The sequence below is a fragment of the Perna viridis genome, chromosome 1, assembly GCF_037379345.1.
Source record: "Perna viridis isolate PV_CMFRI_1.1 ecotype Kerala chromosome 1, ASM3737934v1, whole genome shotgun sequence".
NCBI lineage: Eukaryota > Metazoa > Mollusca > Bivalvia > Mytilida > Mytilidae > Perna > Perna viridis.
The window spans coordinates 57738010-57758656 of record NC_142445.1 but is presented as its reverse complement, the minus strand read 5'-3'; the positions used below and the strand labels follow the sequence as shown (position 1 = coordinate 57758656).

The following is a 20647-nucleotide window of genomic DNA, read 5'->3' as shown; positions in this document are numbered from 1 at the left end:
TTAGGTATATATTATTAGTATACTTACCTTTGCCATGCATCAATAGCCACGATTTGTTGTATTTCAATTATTTATTAAAATTGAGGTCAGCAAGAGCATAACAAAAAAAAGAATGTCGTTACGATCCAAAGGTGGATATGATAGATCACCTGTACGTGTAGTGTATTGACTGTCAAACCCATGTGCTTTTGTTATGCGCAGACAAGTCAAAGCCTGCGAGTTTCTTTGCGCAGGTCATGAACTTGGTGAAGTTGAGAAAGTTTTACGGGTGTAAATATTGCCAAAAATGGATTTAAAACGACTGGATTGACTTTTGACAATTTATCTGCTCAACCTGGCTTAATTAAGAACAATAATTTACACTGTGGATTTGTAGAATTGGTGTTAACAAAAGGGAGAAGTAAAATAGGGACCTGCCGGTTAAATCTACCCAATTTCCTTCTTTATAGTGGATAAAGTTATTTTTTACTACAAGTGATAGAAATATGTGTTTTACGATTTCGCGGTATAAATTTTCCAAGTGAGAAAATGGATAGAGTTGCTGTAGCAGTTTTGATCATCACCTGTACTTTTCACCTGGCTAGAACAGGTAGGTAATATTTGTTTTGATATCTAAGTAAATCAAAGGTAAAATAAACTACTTTGTATTGAAATTATATCAACTTAGAGGTTTAAAAAGGTAAATATTATTGCTGTTAAATATAATTCGATAGGGCACCCCATTTCTTTAAGAAAAAAATTTTCCCCATAATTTAAAGGATGAGATTGAAGTGAACAAATAAATTTCTTTGAATGTAAAAAAAAAAACTGAATAAAATGTTTTAACATTTTTTTAATAAAAATATTTCATGCATATGAATAATATTACAAGTATGACTTTCTTCAGGTGTTATACAATATTTCATAATAAAAATCATGGCAAAAATGTTGGGAATGTTGTTATCAAATATATCTAAAACTATTGCAATAAATAACTGTATATATGGTTAAAAGGCTATTACATTGATAGCATATGTTATTAAATATCATTGCCAAAACATGGTTTTGAAGTTAAAGTTTCTCAAGTACATTCAATTAGTGATTTTTAAAATTGAAAATTCCGTAAGGCTTAAATGTAATAACACCACTTCATTAAATATGATAGAGCAGGACAATGAAATAGGCCTGAGTCTTAATAAATCTATATTTTTGTCAGCTGAAGTTCTTTCTCACCAGACTTGGTTCCAATGAAATATGCTAGTTTTTTAAATCTGTTCAGGGTTGCTATATTAGCAGACAAAAAACACCATGAGAATGTAACAAGTCAACAAAGAAATGTGACAACTAAAAAAGGACTATGACAGTTCTCTGGGCTAATTCAATCAAATATGTTATACAATATTTGGTTTATTGTTCAACATTTTTTCTCTAGTTCTGATCTATGTATTATCTATATATCATTCCTACTTAAAAGGTTTTATTGAAATTTGAGAATTGGTTTAACTATCAAACAAGGACAATTATTATTTGAATATATGGCAATGGAACCTTTTTATCTAAATAATCAGTGAAAAGGGAGTTGTCTGTGCCATGATTTTAATTTCAAATGAACCTCAGATCTCTTTCAGAGTTTTAATATCATGTTTGAAAATTAATCGTCAGTGAGAATATGGATTTGTTCACAAACAAAAACGGAGGCCGTCCAAGTTCTTTTTAATCCACATAAAATCTAGGGTGTGTTGGCTTGAAATAATGAGCCTGTTTTTTCAAATATTTCAACATATTAAAATATATATTACATAATAAAATACAAGAACCTGTTTTACTCAAAAGTGCATGTAATTAATACTTATTACTTAGTAATGAAAAACTACAGTGCAGTGTTAAGTGCTTTGTAGGAAATAAAGAGTTGAAAATGATATCTGTTTCTCATGCCAAATACATGTACTTACAAATTTGTAGAAAAAGTGTATCCAGATAATAGAAATTCTATGCATATATGCACATGTACATTAATTGGCATCTTATATGCAGAAATAAGCTCTTCATTGTATGGACTGAACAAAGATAATAGTGATAAAAGAAATTTTCTATAAAACTATATGAAACACCATTTTACTCTTATATCTCTCTCTTTATTAAGTCCATAAACTTTTTCTCAGATTTATTCTCATTGTGCAGTAGATAATATATAAATATCAAAGTCATTGTACAAATCTATTGTAAAGGGTCAATATGAATTAATATGGATATCAAAATCCATATTGCTAGAGGGCAAAGGTTGAGACTAATAGCAGTCTATTAGGTATAAATGAATGCTATATTTTGTTGCATTATGACGAAAGAATTATATGACAAACAAATCATAAAGATCTCTGTCAATTTCAAAGACATTTATTAGAAGACAAGTTATTGAATAGTACAAGCCTGTTTAACATGATATATAATGTTTAATAATATAAAAAAATAATATTTTAAAGTTATATTTTTGAACCAATAAAGTTTCTCTGATTGCTTAGGCTTCCTTAATTCTCCCTTCTCAGCTACTTGCTTGTATAACCTCCCATTGTCATTGATTTGTGGATGTATTTCATGTTTTATAGGGTGCAACTTTGAAAAAATAAAATCTAACAAAATATTAAGTTGTACACAGGTATATTTATTACTAAGAGAACATGATTTACCTTTGAAATTTTAATTTAACAAGTCTCTTTGAAGTCTCATACCTTTATCACTATTCTAGTAAAAAATTAAGCTAATGCAAAAGATGATAAGCTTTGATAAAAAAAAAACAAAAAAAAACCAAATTTACCATAGATGGAAATTTGATAAGGTAGGTTTAAACTTCAAAAGGATGTGTATTAAATGAAAGAAATTGTTTTGTTTTCATTATTTGCCTATGATATTAATAGAAAGATATTACAAATACTTCAAAGCATGACTATGTTAAAAAATTGCAACAATTCAAATACATTTTTATTTGATTTATTTATGATTGTGGGAGTTATTTTCCATTTCTTTTTTATTTGTTGATTGGGAAGACGTGATCAGCAATGATAAGGGGCAAATGGTCTTAAAATAATTTGTTTGTCATTTTGTATTCAAAGCCTGTTTTTTTCTGTTTATTTTCATTTATCGTTGAATAAATTGGAAAACAATTTTTTTTTTACTTTTCATTGTATTGCATAAAGAATTTTTAATAAATAAATACTCAATTCAGAGAAGTAATATACTGAAATATTAAACAAATGGACTGCTATACTGTAATTTCACTTATTGTTGCAATGTATTTTTTCAATGAAATTCAGAACAATAATCATTCAATAATCATTTGTAAAATTAAGTACCCAACAATATTCATACAAAGCAGTTAGCATATGGTTACTTAAGACAAAACATAAACCTAAGTGAAAATGTTTGAAGATCACTAATTGCGAAAATAAAAACCACCAAAAAATAAAGTGCATATTGGTATTTCTTAGGGAAACTCTTTCATATATATGACCAAGTCTTATACATGTATTCAAAATGAAGAACAATTTCATACTTTAGACTTTATACTATTTTGTAGAGTATGTTGTTAAATATGTTAGTTTAAAGTAAAAAAATAAATTACAATGATCTGCATTTGTTTCAAACATTGGCAAACATGGCTATGATGAAATTACATCATAAGCACATGTATAAAAATTGCTAATTAAAATAAATTACAATTAACAAGCATGAAGTAAGACACTACAAGTAAGTTTTTAATACCCTAGTTTCTTATGATCTTCAGGAGGTAAAATGGTTTATTTACATTTTTATAGCTGTTGACAAATTTTATTTAAAAGCATAGAAAATTGTCTGTTTTACTGTTTATTTAGATCTTGAATCTTTCAGTTTTTGTACTATTAAATGATCATAAGGTTGAATATACCATTTAAACAGAGACCATTGAAATAAAATGGGTATAACAGTATGCTAATTAGGACCCCTTGTGAGTGAAAATTCAAGGATTTAACATAGTGATATATAGTACTGGGACCAATTGCAGAAAGCGTGGCCGCTAGTGACACTTAAGTAGGGTTATATTTGCCAAGTTCCAGCCTTAAGTGTTAAAAGAAACTCCAGGAGAACTGTGAACAAATAAAAGGTCACAATGAAATATCGACAGAACATGAAAAGACATCTATTTCATGACCTAGCATTTTAGGACTGTAAACCCATCCTTTGTGAAGTACTGTGGTCTCTCATGATATCATGGCCATTCATACAGGATATGAATAATTATTGTCTTATCCCAGGACTGTAATTAAACAAAACCAAGATATACAACAGGGTCATGGTACAATTATAATGCTTTTTGTTACTCATCTTCATTAAACAATCCCTTTTATACCTGTATCACCCACAGATATTTAAACATAATTACTGAGTATATTAAATAATTAGAATTGATACTTTATGTTATGAATTTTAAATTTGTAATTTAAAATCAGATATACATATGAACCTTCACTAATCTTGAAATAACTAGGGCAAAATGGCAAAATGACCTTTTAAAGCATATTCAGCCAAATTAACTGAATATTATCCAGGGTCCCCTCCAAATGTATTCGATGAGGAACAGTATAGAATTTTGTTCTAAACTAATCTATTTTGATAACATGGGCAATATTACTGAACAAAAATAATTATTAAAACAATTTTTTCACATGTAGACAAGATAAGAGTAAATCTGTCTATTGATGAATCAAGCTACACATTCATTTTGTAGACCTCTTATTAAATTGAATTATAGATCTACATCATCAAATACTGTTATATGTATATTCATTTGTTTAGGATATTGTTATGGTTAATTTATTAAATTGAGTGCACCAAAATTCTGAGGTGAAATGAGAAGGATATTTTCTAATATTTTTTGGGGGGCCTTTAACCAGGTCAAAATTTTATAATGAATTCTCCAATATCATGGATATTGAACTGAGATAGTTTTAACAAAAGAATTGTCCCTATCAGATTTTTGTAATCTTTGATCATTTGATCATTGCAATATGACTATATTACATTATCAAAAATTTGGAAAATATGAAAATGCCTTCAAGCTTTTGAATTTTAGAGCCAGATTTGAACCAAAACCTTCTCAGTTTTTTAGCATTCATATTTCTCGTTACCCGGGGCAAGTAAAATTTGGGTCAGGGAAAGTTAGGTACTTTGTTACACTTTACCCGTGGCACGTTGAAAACTTCATATGCTGTAAGGATTTGTTTTGTTAGGAAAGCAGTTATTGAATGTGGGAAAGTTGATTTTATATGGATTTTTTCCGAGGAAACGTCAATTTCTGAAAAATCCTAGAACATTGCTTCTGTCCTATATGGCATCTTAATTTTTCATACAATTCAAAGGAAGATGAAAAATAAAATGCATCACAATATCTTTGTAGTTGTGTAGAAATTGAGTTATAGAGTGTCATGACACTTATTTATAAGTAATGTTTTATAAAAGTTTCACATATGTTTTTTTTCAATTCAAATCTCAGTTTCTAAAACTTTAGGATCCAGTTAAGTTCAGTTCTATTACTGATGCAGGATTTCAAATATTTAAGGATTGTTTTTAATTTTTGACCACATTATGCGAAATAACCAACTTTGTGGCTGTTTACATTTCATGAACCGTGAAGCAGTTTATGAACAAATGTTAACTGCCCAAAAGTCATTTATGCCAGCATATTGCTCAGATGAGAAATAATCATTGAATCAAATTATTTTATAACATGATAAAGGTTAGTTTACATGCTCTACTGTGAACTTATTTTGTACTTTCTTCAGATATCCCCCTATTTACTAAAACACCTAAGGATGTACAAGCACAGCTAGGGACAACAGCACAGTTAGAATGTCATGCAGCAGGACCACCAAATCTTGTTCTCTCATGGCAAAAAGATGGAGTTAGTAATTTTCCAGCAATACAGGAGAAAAGATGGCATGTTGAACCAGCTCAGTCTGTTACATTCATTAGTGTTGTGAAGAAAATTGATGAAGGAACATATAGCTGTGTGGCAACAAACCAGGATGGGACTATCATGGCTAATGCTACAGTGACTGTAATAGGTGAGTGTTTGTCTGTCTGTAAATGTGTTGGGATTGTTTTCCATTCTGAAACCTTAGTAAATGAAGAGGACCCATTTAGTTTGGTTATGCTAATGGAATTGCCCTTGTTTTTATTGTCTTTAACAAAAATTGGACTATTGACTGGAGATACCAAATTCAATGTTTGGAGTCTAACATAAATTTATTACTTTTTTACTTTTGGCCATCCAAGGTGGATGGAGGACATGTTTGTAATGTGCAGGCTTTGGATGCTATCATGAATTAATAGTACCCATATACCATAGTTCTGACTTGAAAGAACTGAGTAGCATCTGTTTGTTGTTAGTTTATCAAAATAGCTTTTTTGTTTGTTTTTTGGCTTATATAGGTTAATTAAAGTCTGTAAAAGCATGAAATAGATATTTTGTTTCAAACATGATTCTTTTCTCTTAATTAATTGGGAAAATATTCTTTTGTTACAATGAGGACATTTTTGGTCTGATTCAAATCATCTTCCTTTAAGTTAGTTGCACTCAGTGATTCTCCCATCCTGGTACAGTACATTGTGAGAAGGTTTCACTTTTGGAACTATTCAGTGCATATCTGATAAATGGTAGAACAATCTATAGTTTCATACAAACTCAGTGAAGTCCATAATATCACTGAGTACGTCTTTTCAGATAGATTTACAGGCGGCTGATTATAGAAAGTTTTACTGTGATTTTAAACAATATCCAATTCTATTTTCCCCTTTTTAGTAAATGACTGTGTTTACAAATGGCTTAAATCTACATAGTTTATCTTAGATTATAAAAATCAAATATAAAAGAGTTAATCGTTTGATTGAGCACATATGAAAGGACATAAGATAAAGCTTTTGTTGATCACTATTGACTTTTTGTCTTTTGAGCTCGGCTCTATAGATTTGATCGGAATTTGTTTTTAAGTATGTTATGAAGATGCTCAATGAAAGATAACATAAAAGCTTAAAACAATTAAACACAGGTGTTAATTCAATTGATAAATCTTTGTCATTGTAACATCACACATAAAACAGGGCCAGAATTCTTACTGACAAGTCCGCTGTGGGAAACAAGAAGAATTTATGTCTCAAATATTGTAATTAGCAGTGGTCTTTAATTCTTGGGCTAGAACAATCAGTTTCAATCTTCAAATTTAAAAGCCAAAAAAATATTTTGTTTACTATAAACTAATTGATTTCTGTTTAATGTTTCATGTATAATACAGAGTTCTATCCCTTTTGTGACCACCATGACGCACTACCAATGTACTTGATAACTTGTCTTTGTGGAGTTTGTTGTTCGTGAAAAAGGAAGACATAAGATCGTAGACTTGTTACAAGTCTATCTGTATAAAAATTTTACAAGGTGTATATTTCTACATTGCTAAGTATTCAATATCCATATGCTGTACAGTTTTCAGTACTGCAGATGGATAGTGAATGAGTATTTGATAGTGTTTTTAGCAATTTAAAAGAATACATATAATACAGAGAGACTTGTAGTAAGTTTTATAGACCACAGTTTTCTGTCCTTTTTTCAGCCTTTTATAATTTTCAAAACTTATGTTTTTCTCTTAATGGATTTCAATGAAACCTGAAAAAGTTACTAAAACTAGATTTTTGCATGACTGGGAACCTTTTGCGCTTCTTCTGTTTCATCTTAATTTGAACTTTTTAAAGCCTTTGTACAAAGTAGTAGCCACTTCAAGACCTGCATCTTGTAAAAAATATGGTGCTAAGATGTGTAGTAAATTGTCTGACTACATGTACTATAACCAGCAGTAGGTTCTTTTAGAGCTTTCAGGGGTAGAATTTTGGCACTTTTAGGTTGAAACTTTAATTTCTTGCTAATTTTACCACAAAAGATATCCACATTTCACCCACTGTAGAAGAATATTTCAAAATTTAATCTCAACAAATTTTTCGCCTAGCTCCACTCTGCAAAATTTTTACTGTGCGCCCCCCTAATCTAAAATCCTGGATCTGCCCCTGAAAATTGCAAAATATCTGAAACATTTTGTGTGAAACAATTTGTCTTTTGATATTGATGCAGCTATGATACAATATGTACTTTAGCTTAAATGTTAGCTTTTTAGTACTTTTCAATAAATTATTCAATAAAAACATGGGTGTTAACTAGTAAAATGATTGGCAATTGACCTGAGGTTTTATAAAACAATGGAGTATAAATTACAATGCACTGAGATAGGGACATATGCTTACACAGTAAATGTCAATGCATGTATGGGACTAGACTGGTTACACTGTCTACAGCAAAGTCATAATGTTATTTATGGTATAACAACAAAATATTGGCCCATAACTAGGCCATTATAAGTCGCAGCCATAGACTGCCAAAATGACTGATCTACTTGTATTGTAAAGTATTATACTCTATTTTTTTATGATTTACTTGTCCAGTTTGAGTTTACTTATTCTGTTCTGACAAGGTGAATGTTGTAAAAAAATAACTTGAATTCAGAAATTATACAATAAGTTATAACTGAGTATTTATTGCAAAATTGTTTTTTTTCATATTCATCAAGACAGGGTAATTATTAAGTTGGCAAAAACACCAAGCTTTTCATTTTTTATGTGTTACTTCTTACATTGATAATGTTTTGTTTTTGTTGTGAACTTATGATGATGAGTAACAGACTGAGACATTTAGTTCAAGTTTCATGTTGATCATATGATTGTTGTTGTCAGAGAAATGCAGAAAATTGCCCAAGTAGGAAATATGATTTTTGGGTGGAAATATCTCATACCAAATGAGTTTACAGACTGTGATCTATAGATAACAGCAATTTAGAATGAAGTAGAAACCTAACTTGCCACAGTTATAAAATTGGCAAGACCCAAAAACAGGAAATATAATGGTGAAATACTAGGATTTTGCCACAAAAATCATATTCTTAAGTTCTTTCTTTCTTTACTTGATTGTCAAATGTGTATTTGGTCAGTAGTTATATCTGAAATAACTAAGGCAACAAACAGATTATAGTTACCACTGAATTTGTCTTCTGTTTTGTGTGCTTGTTTGTTTTGTTGTTAGTTTATCAAAATGGCTTTTTGTCCAAATTTTCAAATGTTAATGTGTTAATATTAGGGTGGATATTTTCAGTATAGAATTCAATTTTTGAGATTTCATTGAGAACTTTTCCAAATATTTGTGGATCAGTAGGCAATCAGTTGGTTGTATACACTGAAACCCAAGTAAGGCTGTTAAAAACTACTGTTTCTGAAGTTTAATGGTGGAAGATTACATTGAAGTATAAATTCTGATAACAAAGTCATTTATATCCAACACTTGAGTAGGGCCAAAAGAATGTTGAAATTGTTTGTAACAATGTAAATATGGATTTCTATGTGAAACCCTTCCTTTATTTAATTAACTCAAAGTCAGAAGGTTTTTGAAGTGCAAGTATATTTAATTGGTTGATGTCCCAGTTCAATTGTCAAAAAAAAAGATGTAGGCCAAGACAAAATATATAGCTGTTTAAGGTGACATTGTGATCAAAATAGATGTAAGTAGCTGGACGAAATCATGTACTTTTTTATGAATGTTATAAACCTTATGATTGGGGATTTTTGTTAGTTCATTGATTTGCTACCAGTTACAGTGTAAATGAAAAAAGTACAAAAATTATATGTCTCAATATTTGAGAATAGTACAACTGACAAATTAGAGTGAAAACTGTTTGAGCAGGAACTTTTCCAATCTATCAGTTTGAACTCTGATTTTTGGATTATGCATTAGAGTATTATACAAGCTGTCAGCCCAGTTCTTTCATTATACAAGTGCTTGATTTTTACACTGAAGGACTTTTTTCCTGTCATCATTGTGTTTGTAAGCAGAGAGTTATTTCCCCTGTAGGAAACATTAAGGACTCTCCTGTCTTATTCTTTGACCACAGAAGCAATAAAAGGATTATATGTCTATTAGTTCAGGTTTCACACAACCTTGAACATCTAATTTTTTTCCTGAAGAAGAGGCCATAAACTGTTTTAAGAGTGATTGAACACTGTTGACTAGTTCGAGTGGGTGTCTGAGTTTCCTTTCAATATTCCCCATCTCTTTGGTGCTCCTGTAGATTTGTCAACTTTAACTGTCTGTTTTTTGTTCAAGTCTCTATAAATTAAAACCAAATTTGTCATGACAAAAGGTAGTGATATCAATAAATTAAAGAATTATGACCCACTATTTATTTGTTTTTCATGGAACATTATGTAAAAATGCTCCTTAAGTAAAGTAGTATAAAGAAAGGTCTATACGATTTTATCAGCTTTAATCCACACAAATGTTTCATGCTGGGTTTCTTATATAGTTGTTCTTCCACTGTAAAACATTAGTATAACACACTAAGAACATTAGTTCTCAAATCATGGTCAAAATAATATCAAAAATCGAAACTTTATATGTAGAATGCACTTTATGAATAGGAGTAATATACCAGTATTTAATATTTATATTAGGAAGGACTGTGAAAACAGTTCCCAGGTTGGCTTATATGTGATACACGAACAAAATAGGGGTATTGAGTAGGCTCAAATTTCTAACAGTCTTATAAATGTGTTGCTGCAATTTAAACATTATTTTCTTCATAATGATGTGTCAATGCTATGAAGAACTTCAAACCTAGTAATGACAAAAACCTCAAATATGACGGTATTGTTATAGAGGTATTGTTACATACTTCTCCCACTAAGCTTAAGAGGTGGCAAACTGTTATTTAATGGAATATTTTTACAGCTTCAGATTTGTTGGTATGATCTCATGGATCTTGTTGAATCACTTGAACCTTTTTCATTTAATAAGAAAAGTTTTTAACAAACGTGGTTGGTTTATTACACAGCATTTTGTAATGAATTCAACTAACGAATGTTTCATAGGGGAGGTCTTTTTTAATTTTTATGTTTGAATAAAAATCAGAAAATCAGCTTTTTCAAATATTTAATATGACGTTTAATGTCTTTAGATATGAAATTATTTAAAGCTATATGTGTTTCTTAGAGCTGTTGTTCTGATTAATTTGTTGCTCTTTTAATACCCAAATATTTGAAGTTATATTTGAGGATACCTTTTCTAGTAGACTTTGATAATGGTATATCATTATGACCAAACACTGGATTACCAATGTATGTCATACTCATTATTTAGTAGAAATGGGTGGTATCTTTGACTAAAGCCTCTCTTGTAAACATGTTTATGGTCAAGTCCCCTGCTGAACACTGGTTCTTAACAAGAAGTGTATAATTAACAGGTCATTATTGGCCCATGGTCACAGATCATCTGCTCTGTGGGGGGTCCGCTCATTAGGATGTGTATTGCCTGGATTATCGCCATTTATCATCTACTTATAACATTGTTCATCAGTGTAGGATTGTAAATCCATGGCCTTACAATTAGGTGAACAGCTGAATTTACCTTAGACCAATCAACAGTACTATCAGAATACTGTTGCTTGAAAGACCTGTAATGGTACAGGTTGTAACTCTTGTAGCTTTATCCCTAGTAAGTATAAGTAAACAGATGTCACTACCAGCAGTAGCTTATAAAGTATGCTTTTCTTGGGGAGCTTTGACTTATTAAACTTTGAGCTAAATTTTGTCAGTTGTATGTGTTGTTTGCAACATTTTAATTCCCACAGTTTTAGTAACTCTCTATATTTTATTCTAGTTTTGAAGATTTTATTTAAGGTTTTTCTGCTGTATCAATGTGATTGTATCAAAATATTAATGTTTACTCCCCATTCAAAATTTTTTGCATGAAATGTTTTTTTAATATTTTTACATTAGTTTAAATTTGTATTGATGTTAGCTTATTTAAAATTTATGAAAATTAGGATAAATATTCTGATATAAAACCAAGATAACACATTGAATAGGACTGATATGTGTCTTCATCATTAATCAATGTTATATTGTTGTTGGTCTATGTTTGTATGATAAAAATAAAAATCTGAAGTTTATCTGATGTACTTCATCATTTTCTCATTCTCATAAAAAGGTCAAAACACTGGCCAGATTTATGACTTCACTGACCTCTAACTACAAATGGTATATTATATATGGATATATAGAGCTGATAAGGCCATCTACAAAAATCCTCAATAAATATTTTGATGACAAACAAATCTTTCATATTTCGTTTGTAGTAGCCCCTTATCCATAATATTGACATAGTTAGAGATAGTGTGAAAGCTCCGGTTGTAGACTTCTATTATTATTTCATTACCAACATGCGTATGTACATTGGAAGTCCTCCAGGACTTTCACAATAAAAATTCCTCCGTTTGTAAAGAGTGTTATATTGGGATAAATCTCTCAACCAAAAGCCTTGTGTAACAACTGTTTTAATGCATGAGTAGACTTCTTTTAGGTTTCTTAATTTTAATATGATCGGAATTTAAAATACGCAGATCATCGCAGACAAACAAACATGTGAACAAAGGGTTTAAGATTTTAAAATCGATCATTTGAGATATTTAATAAAGCGAATAGTTGGGATTTGTAATTGAACAGATACATTAGAATAGGACTGTACTGATTAAACTTAAGATTCTTTAATATGAGAACATGTAATAAATGTTTACATAGTAATAAAGAGTTGTTTATTTATATTGTCTGAAGTTTAAAAGTATTATTTGAAGTTTTGTATTAAATAGTCTGTTAAAAATTAAACAAAAGTCACTATTACAGAAACTTATAGCTAGAGAGTAATCATATAGGTACTAGTAATTCATTCTAGTATAAAAAGAAGTAAGACAACAAATACATTCAATATAACAGCCTAAGTGACAGAGCCATAGAACAACAAGTTCAGAAACTGACTAATATCTATATTCAAACAACTAATTTATGCAAGGAAGATTTACAATTTGAAAGTTTGCCATATTAATCTAATGTTGGTAATATCTAAATCAGCATTTGTTGTAACTCCTTATTTAATTGGATAACATCACAGGATTGAGGACCTCAATTTCTACACATGAAGACATCATTTGTAAGAATTCACAAAGTTGCATTACTATTCACCAGTGAATTAGTATTTCAGACATGATTTTCTTCTGCTATAAAATGGAATTCTGCTTTTCCAAATCTGGATTTCACTGTTAAATTTCTCTTTTTACCATACATTTTCTTCCAATTGTTGTCAAGTTTTGTTTCTTTTTTTTTGTTGGCTTCGTTAAATCATGTCTGGTATTTGCAGCAATCAAAATTAAATCTAGATTGAGGACAAATCTAAAATAATAAATCAGTGATCTCAAAAATATTTCAAAATGCTTTACTTCCAACTTATATTGCAGTTAAAAATGTACCTGTTCAATTGTATTTATTGAAAGTACAATAAACATTAACAGCACTTTTACCATTTATCTTTGATTTCGAGTTTTCATTTGCTGGCATAAAAAAAATAATGAAAAACTCTGTCCATTCATTCATCTTTAATTCCATAATCAGGAAACAACACCTTTCAGATTTACCATATCTGATACATTCTTTGTATTTCGGAAAATCAGGTACACTGTGAACTATCAATGCTGAGGTTAAAGGTCAAAAGTCACAGTGCTACTTCAAGAATTCAGGAGCAATATTTTACAAGGAAACATAAGGGATGTTACACCTTAGGTTTCAACATGCCAGTTTTGGTATTCCCTACTTGCAAAGCTCGGGTTGCAGCCATATTTTATCCTGTTTTTGTAGAGTTACCTCCTGTAAGAGCAGGTAAAATTTCGAAGTCTCTCTAATTGATGTTCGGATTCGGATGCAGAAAAAAGAGGTAACTCGAATGAAAATGGAATCCCCAGCAGACAAACACAACGGTGTTTCTAAACTTTGCAGGGTGTTCATTTTGTTGGTAGGTTAAATAAGGATGATTTTTATTTGTATCTCGGGTACAGAAAATTTATGGCAGGGTCAGTAGAAGGAGAAATTCCCTTTTACTTTTGAGATTTTCTAAAGTATCATCGATATCAGATGGAAAACCTTACGTGTTCCAAATAGACACCTGCTTCAAACGGAGATAAATGTTGACAAAATGTTGGTCCACAAGTCAGGAATACATGTCCCTTCTTAGCTGAAATGGAACAGGGAAACAATTTGTTGTTGAAATTTAAACTAGAAGGTATTCTTTTGCTGTGATTCACATCTATGTAATATATATATCCTAATATACCATTTGTTCTCTTTGTAATTAAAACTTTAAAGGTAAAATGTAGTGCAGTTGATCAGGTGTCAGATGCAGGTATTTCATGGTAGTACACCTTTGTCATTAACAAAAGGTCACACGTATATAATCAGTTTTATACTAAATATGTTGGGAAACTATGATTTTATAAGACTAATCTTTATTTGCTCACCTGTTCTAAAAACAGTTGTTACATTCAAGTATCATATTCATATTGTTGAAGTAGAAATAAAACACTGATAATCAAGATCTTAGATCAATTTGTTCTGTCTTTTCTATTTATAACAATAGTTGGAATGTGTTAGTTTGGAGTTAAAAAAAAAGAAATAAAAAAAAAGTGTTATACAAATACATGGAGCATCCTGTTTGGTCCAATTTTAATGTTATGGGTATCAAGTACCAGTACACTGTCATTGGTAAAGGTGATTCATAATGTAGAAATACCCACCAAACTAATCATACTTTTTTCAGTCCTCATATGCTATAATTTTTTTTTTTAGAAAACTATGCATTCATCTCACACTAAAATCAGCCAGTTGAGCCAAGTCAATAATAATAACTCGTGTAAAGTGCCAGTTTCATACATTATCTATATAATAACTCGTGTAAAGTGCCAGTTTCATACAATATCTATATAATAACTCGTGTAAAGTGCCAGTTTCATACATTATCTATATACAACCAAATGACTAGGACATGTTATGTAGTATGTAACTGTTTCTGTAGACTTGCTATAAGTCTCTCTGTAATATATTTTTATTTGATTAAATATCATTACTATCAAGTATTCATTCACTATCCAACTTCTGTACAGAGAGACTTGTATAATCAGCAGAGCCTGTGACAACAGCTGGATGGTGAATGTATATTTGATAGTAATGATATTTAATCAAATAAAATATATATAACAGAGAGACTTGTATTAAGTTTACTGTTTCTAAAAAAAAAAAAAAAAAAACATAAGTGAATTCTGTGGGTTTTTACATCTATGAATCACTGAGTTTTATAAAGAATGCTATCTAATTGAAATAAGATTATCATTCAGTCACTGTATATAGGATCACACAATACTTCATTCTACTTTCTGTTCTGATGACCTTTACAGATTTTTTTGGTCTTTCACTTTGAGCGAGGCTTTCGCAATCATAAAAGATGAAATGTGATTGGTTGATCAGGAAGGTAATCAGAACAGACAGTAGAATGTGCTAATAGTGTGCCTCTGGAGCCTCATGGTCCCTGCTATGTCAGCAGTACTTAGTGCAGGCCAATAGCTTGTTGTGTGCTTCTGTAACATTCTATTTGGTACCTGCATATGTCAGTGGTACTAAGTGCAGTATGTGCCTAGAGCCTCCTGTTTTGTCCCATTTTCAATGGTACTACTGGTTAGTGCAGACCATTAGCCTCCAGTATGCATATTTATCCTACAATGAGGTTATTTGTTAAACGAATAAAGGTATACGGTTATTTTTTTGCTGTATCCTTACATTAGCAGGTTATCGACTTTTTGTTTGGTCCCATTTTTTTATGTCTATGGTACTAAGTGCAGACCAACCGTCTGCAGTCATCCATCTTGTCCCATTATCTTACTTTAATGATGCATTGTCTACTACTTAGTCTTTTGTTGTTGTAAATAAATATGTCCTCTTAATTTGAGAGAGATGATGAATGCTCTCAACATTTTCTGTTTGATGTAGGCAAACATGCATGTTGTTAACATACATTAAAAAAAATGATGAATTATTAACATATTTCTCAATTATGAAAAATTTGGTTTTTTGATTGAGTGGATGATGTCACATTTATTGTTTTAAGATTTCCCCAAAAAAACAGAAAAAACATATTTTTGTACCAAAACCTGTAAGAAATAATTCTGAAATTTTAATATGAATCTTCTAGGCTTTTTTTAGTAACAACTGGATAGCAAAATAAAAAAGGTTTTTCACAATATTTTATGCATTTATTTAATCATGTGACAATACAAATGCAACAAACATGTATTTGAAAAGCATGTATCCAAGATGCATGTTGTTATGACTTTTGTTTAGGAAATAAAGGAAGACCCAATACAATTCTTTAGATCCTGGTCTATAGTGATCTACCCTTATTCAAAGTACTTCCTTTAATTTTGTCCAGGGAAATTTGTTCTCACTTCAATAGTAAAATGTTACCAAGTCCCTTCAAAATTAATCATGACCATATACCATCCTGATCTAGTTAATACTTTAGAATGTAACAATTTATGTGATGGGTTTCTGTGACTTAAATGGTAAATTACGTATATTCAGATTTTGAGACAGGGATTAATAAGATATAGAGTGCTAGGCTACATGTTAAGATAACTTATACATGTAACAAATAGTATTGGTGCATTATTTACATCTAAATCAGACTGAAGGTGTAGTAAATAGTGATTTAATGATGCCAATGTTGCACCAGTAGCATTTAAATCAGACCAGAAATACCTGACATACCATTTATTGTCACAAAGTTACCTGACAGTTTGATCAAAGTCACTTTGTTGTGTGATTCCTGGTCAGATTTCATCTCAGTTAAATTTATGTAAAGGCAAGCTTATATTGTTAGATGTATAATTGTGAAGAATTAAGTGAAAATAAAGAAATGAAAGGGTATCTTTATAAAGAAATTAAGGCCACTGCAACTCAATCTCAAGGCCATATAAGCATTTGATCTATTGGACAATGGCTTTTTTGATGACCTAAAGGTTATAGCATAATTCTTATTACTGCAATATTGACTGACCAATGCTTAAGTTGTAATTAGATTAAAGAAAAAGTGCTTCACCTGCATATGTGGTCTATATGAGATGTAATAATATTCAATTCTATGATTGATACTTTAACTAGTATTCAGTAATGCCATAGTTACTAAAGTTTGGTATTTCTCTATTTCTTTTGCATAAAATATAGTTTTAAACTCCTTTGTGCTATTTGATGCTTCTCATGCCTAATATTTAGACATGTACTGATATCATAATTCTAAGTACAAGTGTTCCTAAAAGAAAATACTACTGGATTTAAAGTATATGAGAATGGTCATGTGGTTTATCACTATATAAAGTTTGCTTGGCCTGATGGATACCTGTCGGTGCTTGTTTATTTATGAGTTTATGGTATGTAAAACACCACCTATCATACAGTAACGACCTACCTGAACAAGGCTTTGATCTATACATTAACACCTGGGTATACCTTTGTTTGTTCAAAATCAAATCAACAAAATTTTCATTTTCAAAATATTTTGACAGTATTTTTTAAATGAACTATGGATTATGTGGGATTTTGATGATTAGTTTCTTTCAAATGTTCTAAGTTCTTTTCAAATCATTGATGGTCCTTTTTCTTCTTCCTTTTTGAACAAACTATCCCTAATTTAATCTCTTTTTGATTCATGATTTGAGAGAAGACTTTAGTTTAGATCCAAACTTGGACAATTTGAGTTCATGTACAGTATATGATCATAATACAGCTTGGTATATGACTTATTTTTGTCTTACAATCAACCTTTGAAACTTTTTTGCCAACAAGTCACAGGCAAGAATCATTGGCAAATTATGAGGTTAGCAAAATCCCTTGTCTACATATTCATTCAATAAGAGTAACAGTTTTGCCAGATGCTGTGCAACAAACAGAAAATTTATGTTGTAAGATACTGGTTAATCTGTTACAAAGAAGTATTTATTGTTCTGTACACTTATTACATTGTCAAATAAATAGCAGCCATCACTAGCTTCAAAGGAAAATCTAACCTTTTACTTGTTATAATTCTCATAAATAAAATATCAAAGACACAAGATACAAAGATTTTGTTATATCAAGATATACAGACCCACGTTTCACTCTCAGTTCGTTGAACTTAATACATTATATGCTAATTAGATGCAAACTATATGGATTTCTAATTTAGTCCTAACCTCAGAGATAGAAATGTCAAGCCTCCCACAGCCTGATATAAAGTACATGTACTGTATGAAAATGAGATATCCTAATTTGTAACAGGTGTCTTTTGGACCAAAATATCATATGAAAATATGATATACCCCAGGGGAGTTTTAGAGTCCATGTTCTGTATGTAACACTAGTTGCAGATTATGATAAGTGTACTGGTTCACAGTATCTGTTATACTTGTAACAAGTCTGTATTTGTCAAGATATATTTTGAAGCATGTCTGAGAATATTTTGTACAACTTATATCCTGTTTCTATTATCATTTGTTTACTAATTTTTGTTTATTGAATCTCAGATAAATGTATAGGAAATTCAGTAGGTGAATATTTTCACATTCACACAGCTTTCTTTGGCAAATAATAATGTTTTTAATGATTTTATTTTGTAGATACAAGGTTACCCTGTATTAATTGGAGAAACTTGTCAGTATCATCAGGACAAGAGTTTGCCATTTCTGGACATCCAAACTGCAGGATATGTTCTTGTGAAGATGGAACAGCTAGATCATGTAGGAATATAACTTGTGATCCAACAGAATGCTCTGAGAAATCCTTCAGTCCATGTTGTACCCAGTGTTTGACAGGAAAATCTCTATTGCAAAATGATGCTATACTAAATGGTCCTAAGATCGATCCAGATAAATTGGACCAGGAAGTTAAATTTGATCCTACCTCAAACCACATTCAGGTTGTAAAAAAGGACCCAGACCTAGGCAGTGGGGATACCCCTGAACTGAATACAGATTCTGAACTTCGTGACAAAAATCCTGACCTGGATACAAATATTGACAGCAATAATTCTAATCATGGGAAAAGTCTTGGAACAAAATCTGAAATAAATAAAAATGTTGTTCTCAGAAAGGACTCATTACTACCAATATCTAATCAAACTGGTAATAATATGTCATCTATTCTTTATCATAATGATACAAGAGCAAAACTCTTTTTAATTGGAAATAATTCCATAGAAAGTGTAATGGATTCATTAGGAAACCAAACTGCTGATGCTGTGAATAGTACCAACATGACAATAACAACTGATCTGATGAAGAAAGACCAAGTCATTAACCAGACAACTGAAGTAAGGAAGAGAGATATGACAACAAGCCTGTCAACTATAGATGGCAATAAAGCTATCACAACCCCTGATAGCCTTAGTACTGTCACATCACTGGTAACTTCTGATGTCACAACAGCTGAAACCACACCAGGTATAGGAAAATAAAAGCTAATACAAGAGGCTGATTTAATGACATGCAGTATTCTATGCAAATATATATTTGACAATTCTATTCAGGGTCCAGTCTGAGTGATGTTGTGTTCATGTAATCACATTTCATCTTAAACATAAAGTGAAAGATTGCTTTTGATTTTATAGAAAAGGACAAGACCTTGATTTAAGTATTTCAGTATTAAAATTTTCTTGAACATGACTCTTAATAGATTTGGCTTGGATGTTTAAGTACATAGCCTTGTTTTGTATATCTTACTGAAATGGCATGGTATTAATGAATTTTCAAACAAAAAAAGTTCATTTTTGTAACTGAGAAAAGTTCAAAGGTTACTTGAGAGTGCACTACTTTACAAACATAACAAGAAAAGTCTATATAAGATTGCTTCATGGTAATAAATATAAAGAAGTTCAGCAATAGGCACAGAACAAACTGCAAGGCATCATTTTATATGTTAGTATTCAGGGTTTATTTTGTTCAATGTTAATACAAAAAAAACAACATCCAATAAAATTTGACATCTTGCATTGGTTTCAGCAATTCCAGATGTAACATGCACAGATTGGAAGGGACAACATTTCCATTATGGAGAAGAATATGCTCCTTACAAGGAAGACAATTGTAAATTATGTGCTTGTGGGATGGATTCTGACAATAAACAGTGTCGAACTGTTAGAATCATTCAATGTCCAGATAGAAACTGTACATATTATGTGTGGAAGATAGGCATGGATTGCTGTCAGTATGAATGTATTAATGATGGTAAAGACTTAAAAATCAGTAAACCAAACCGACCAAATAGAAGAAGAAGTAAGTACATGAGTACTTACACTATTTTATACTCCCTTTTCTACAACACTGCTGTATAGTTCTGTGTGGTAAATTAAAACCCTGTTATTGGCATCAAACTGTACCTTTCTCAGACATTGAGGTATCAATGCTTTATGTTTTATTCCTTCTCTGACACTGAAGGCATAAAATAATTGATAACAATGTGTTATACCAATGCAGATTTTGATTTGTACACAGAATAAAAACTGTTAGGTATGGTATGATATTTTTTAAAACCTATTTTAGGACCAGATTTGAAATATTTGTTTGTTTGTATATCTTTCCAAAATTGTAAGGAAATGTAGGCTTCTTTTGCTAACATATGTTTTTCATTTGTTCCACATGTTAGCCTT

The 20647-nt window shown here is 30.7% G+C and overlaps 2 protein-coding genes across 2 annotated transcripts in view; both read left to right on the top strand.

Moving 5' to 3' along the window:
• Positions 1 to 20647, top strand: part of LOC148629532 (mutS protein homolog 5-like) — a 215906-nt gene that overhangs the window by 10332 nt on the left and 184927 nt on the right. The window lies entirely within an intron of this gene.
• LOC148629540 (muscle, skeletal receptor tyrosine protein kinase-like) overlaps positions 100 to 20647 on the top strand; it is a 41661-nt gene continuing 21113 nt past the window's right edge. The window contains exons 1-4 of the mRNA XM_088553179.1: positions 100 to 589; positions 5793 to 6074; positions 18621 to 19442; positions 20001 to 20273. Of these exons, the coding sequence (XP_088409305.1) occupies positions 529 to 589; positions 5793 to 6074; positions 18621 to 19442; positions 20001 to 20273 (1438 nt within the window). The 5' untranslated portion in view covers positions 100 to 528. The remainder of the gene's footprint in view (positions 590 to 5792; positions 6075 to 18620; positions 19443 to 20000; positions 20274 to 20647) is intronic.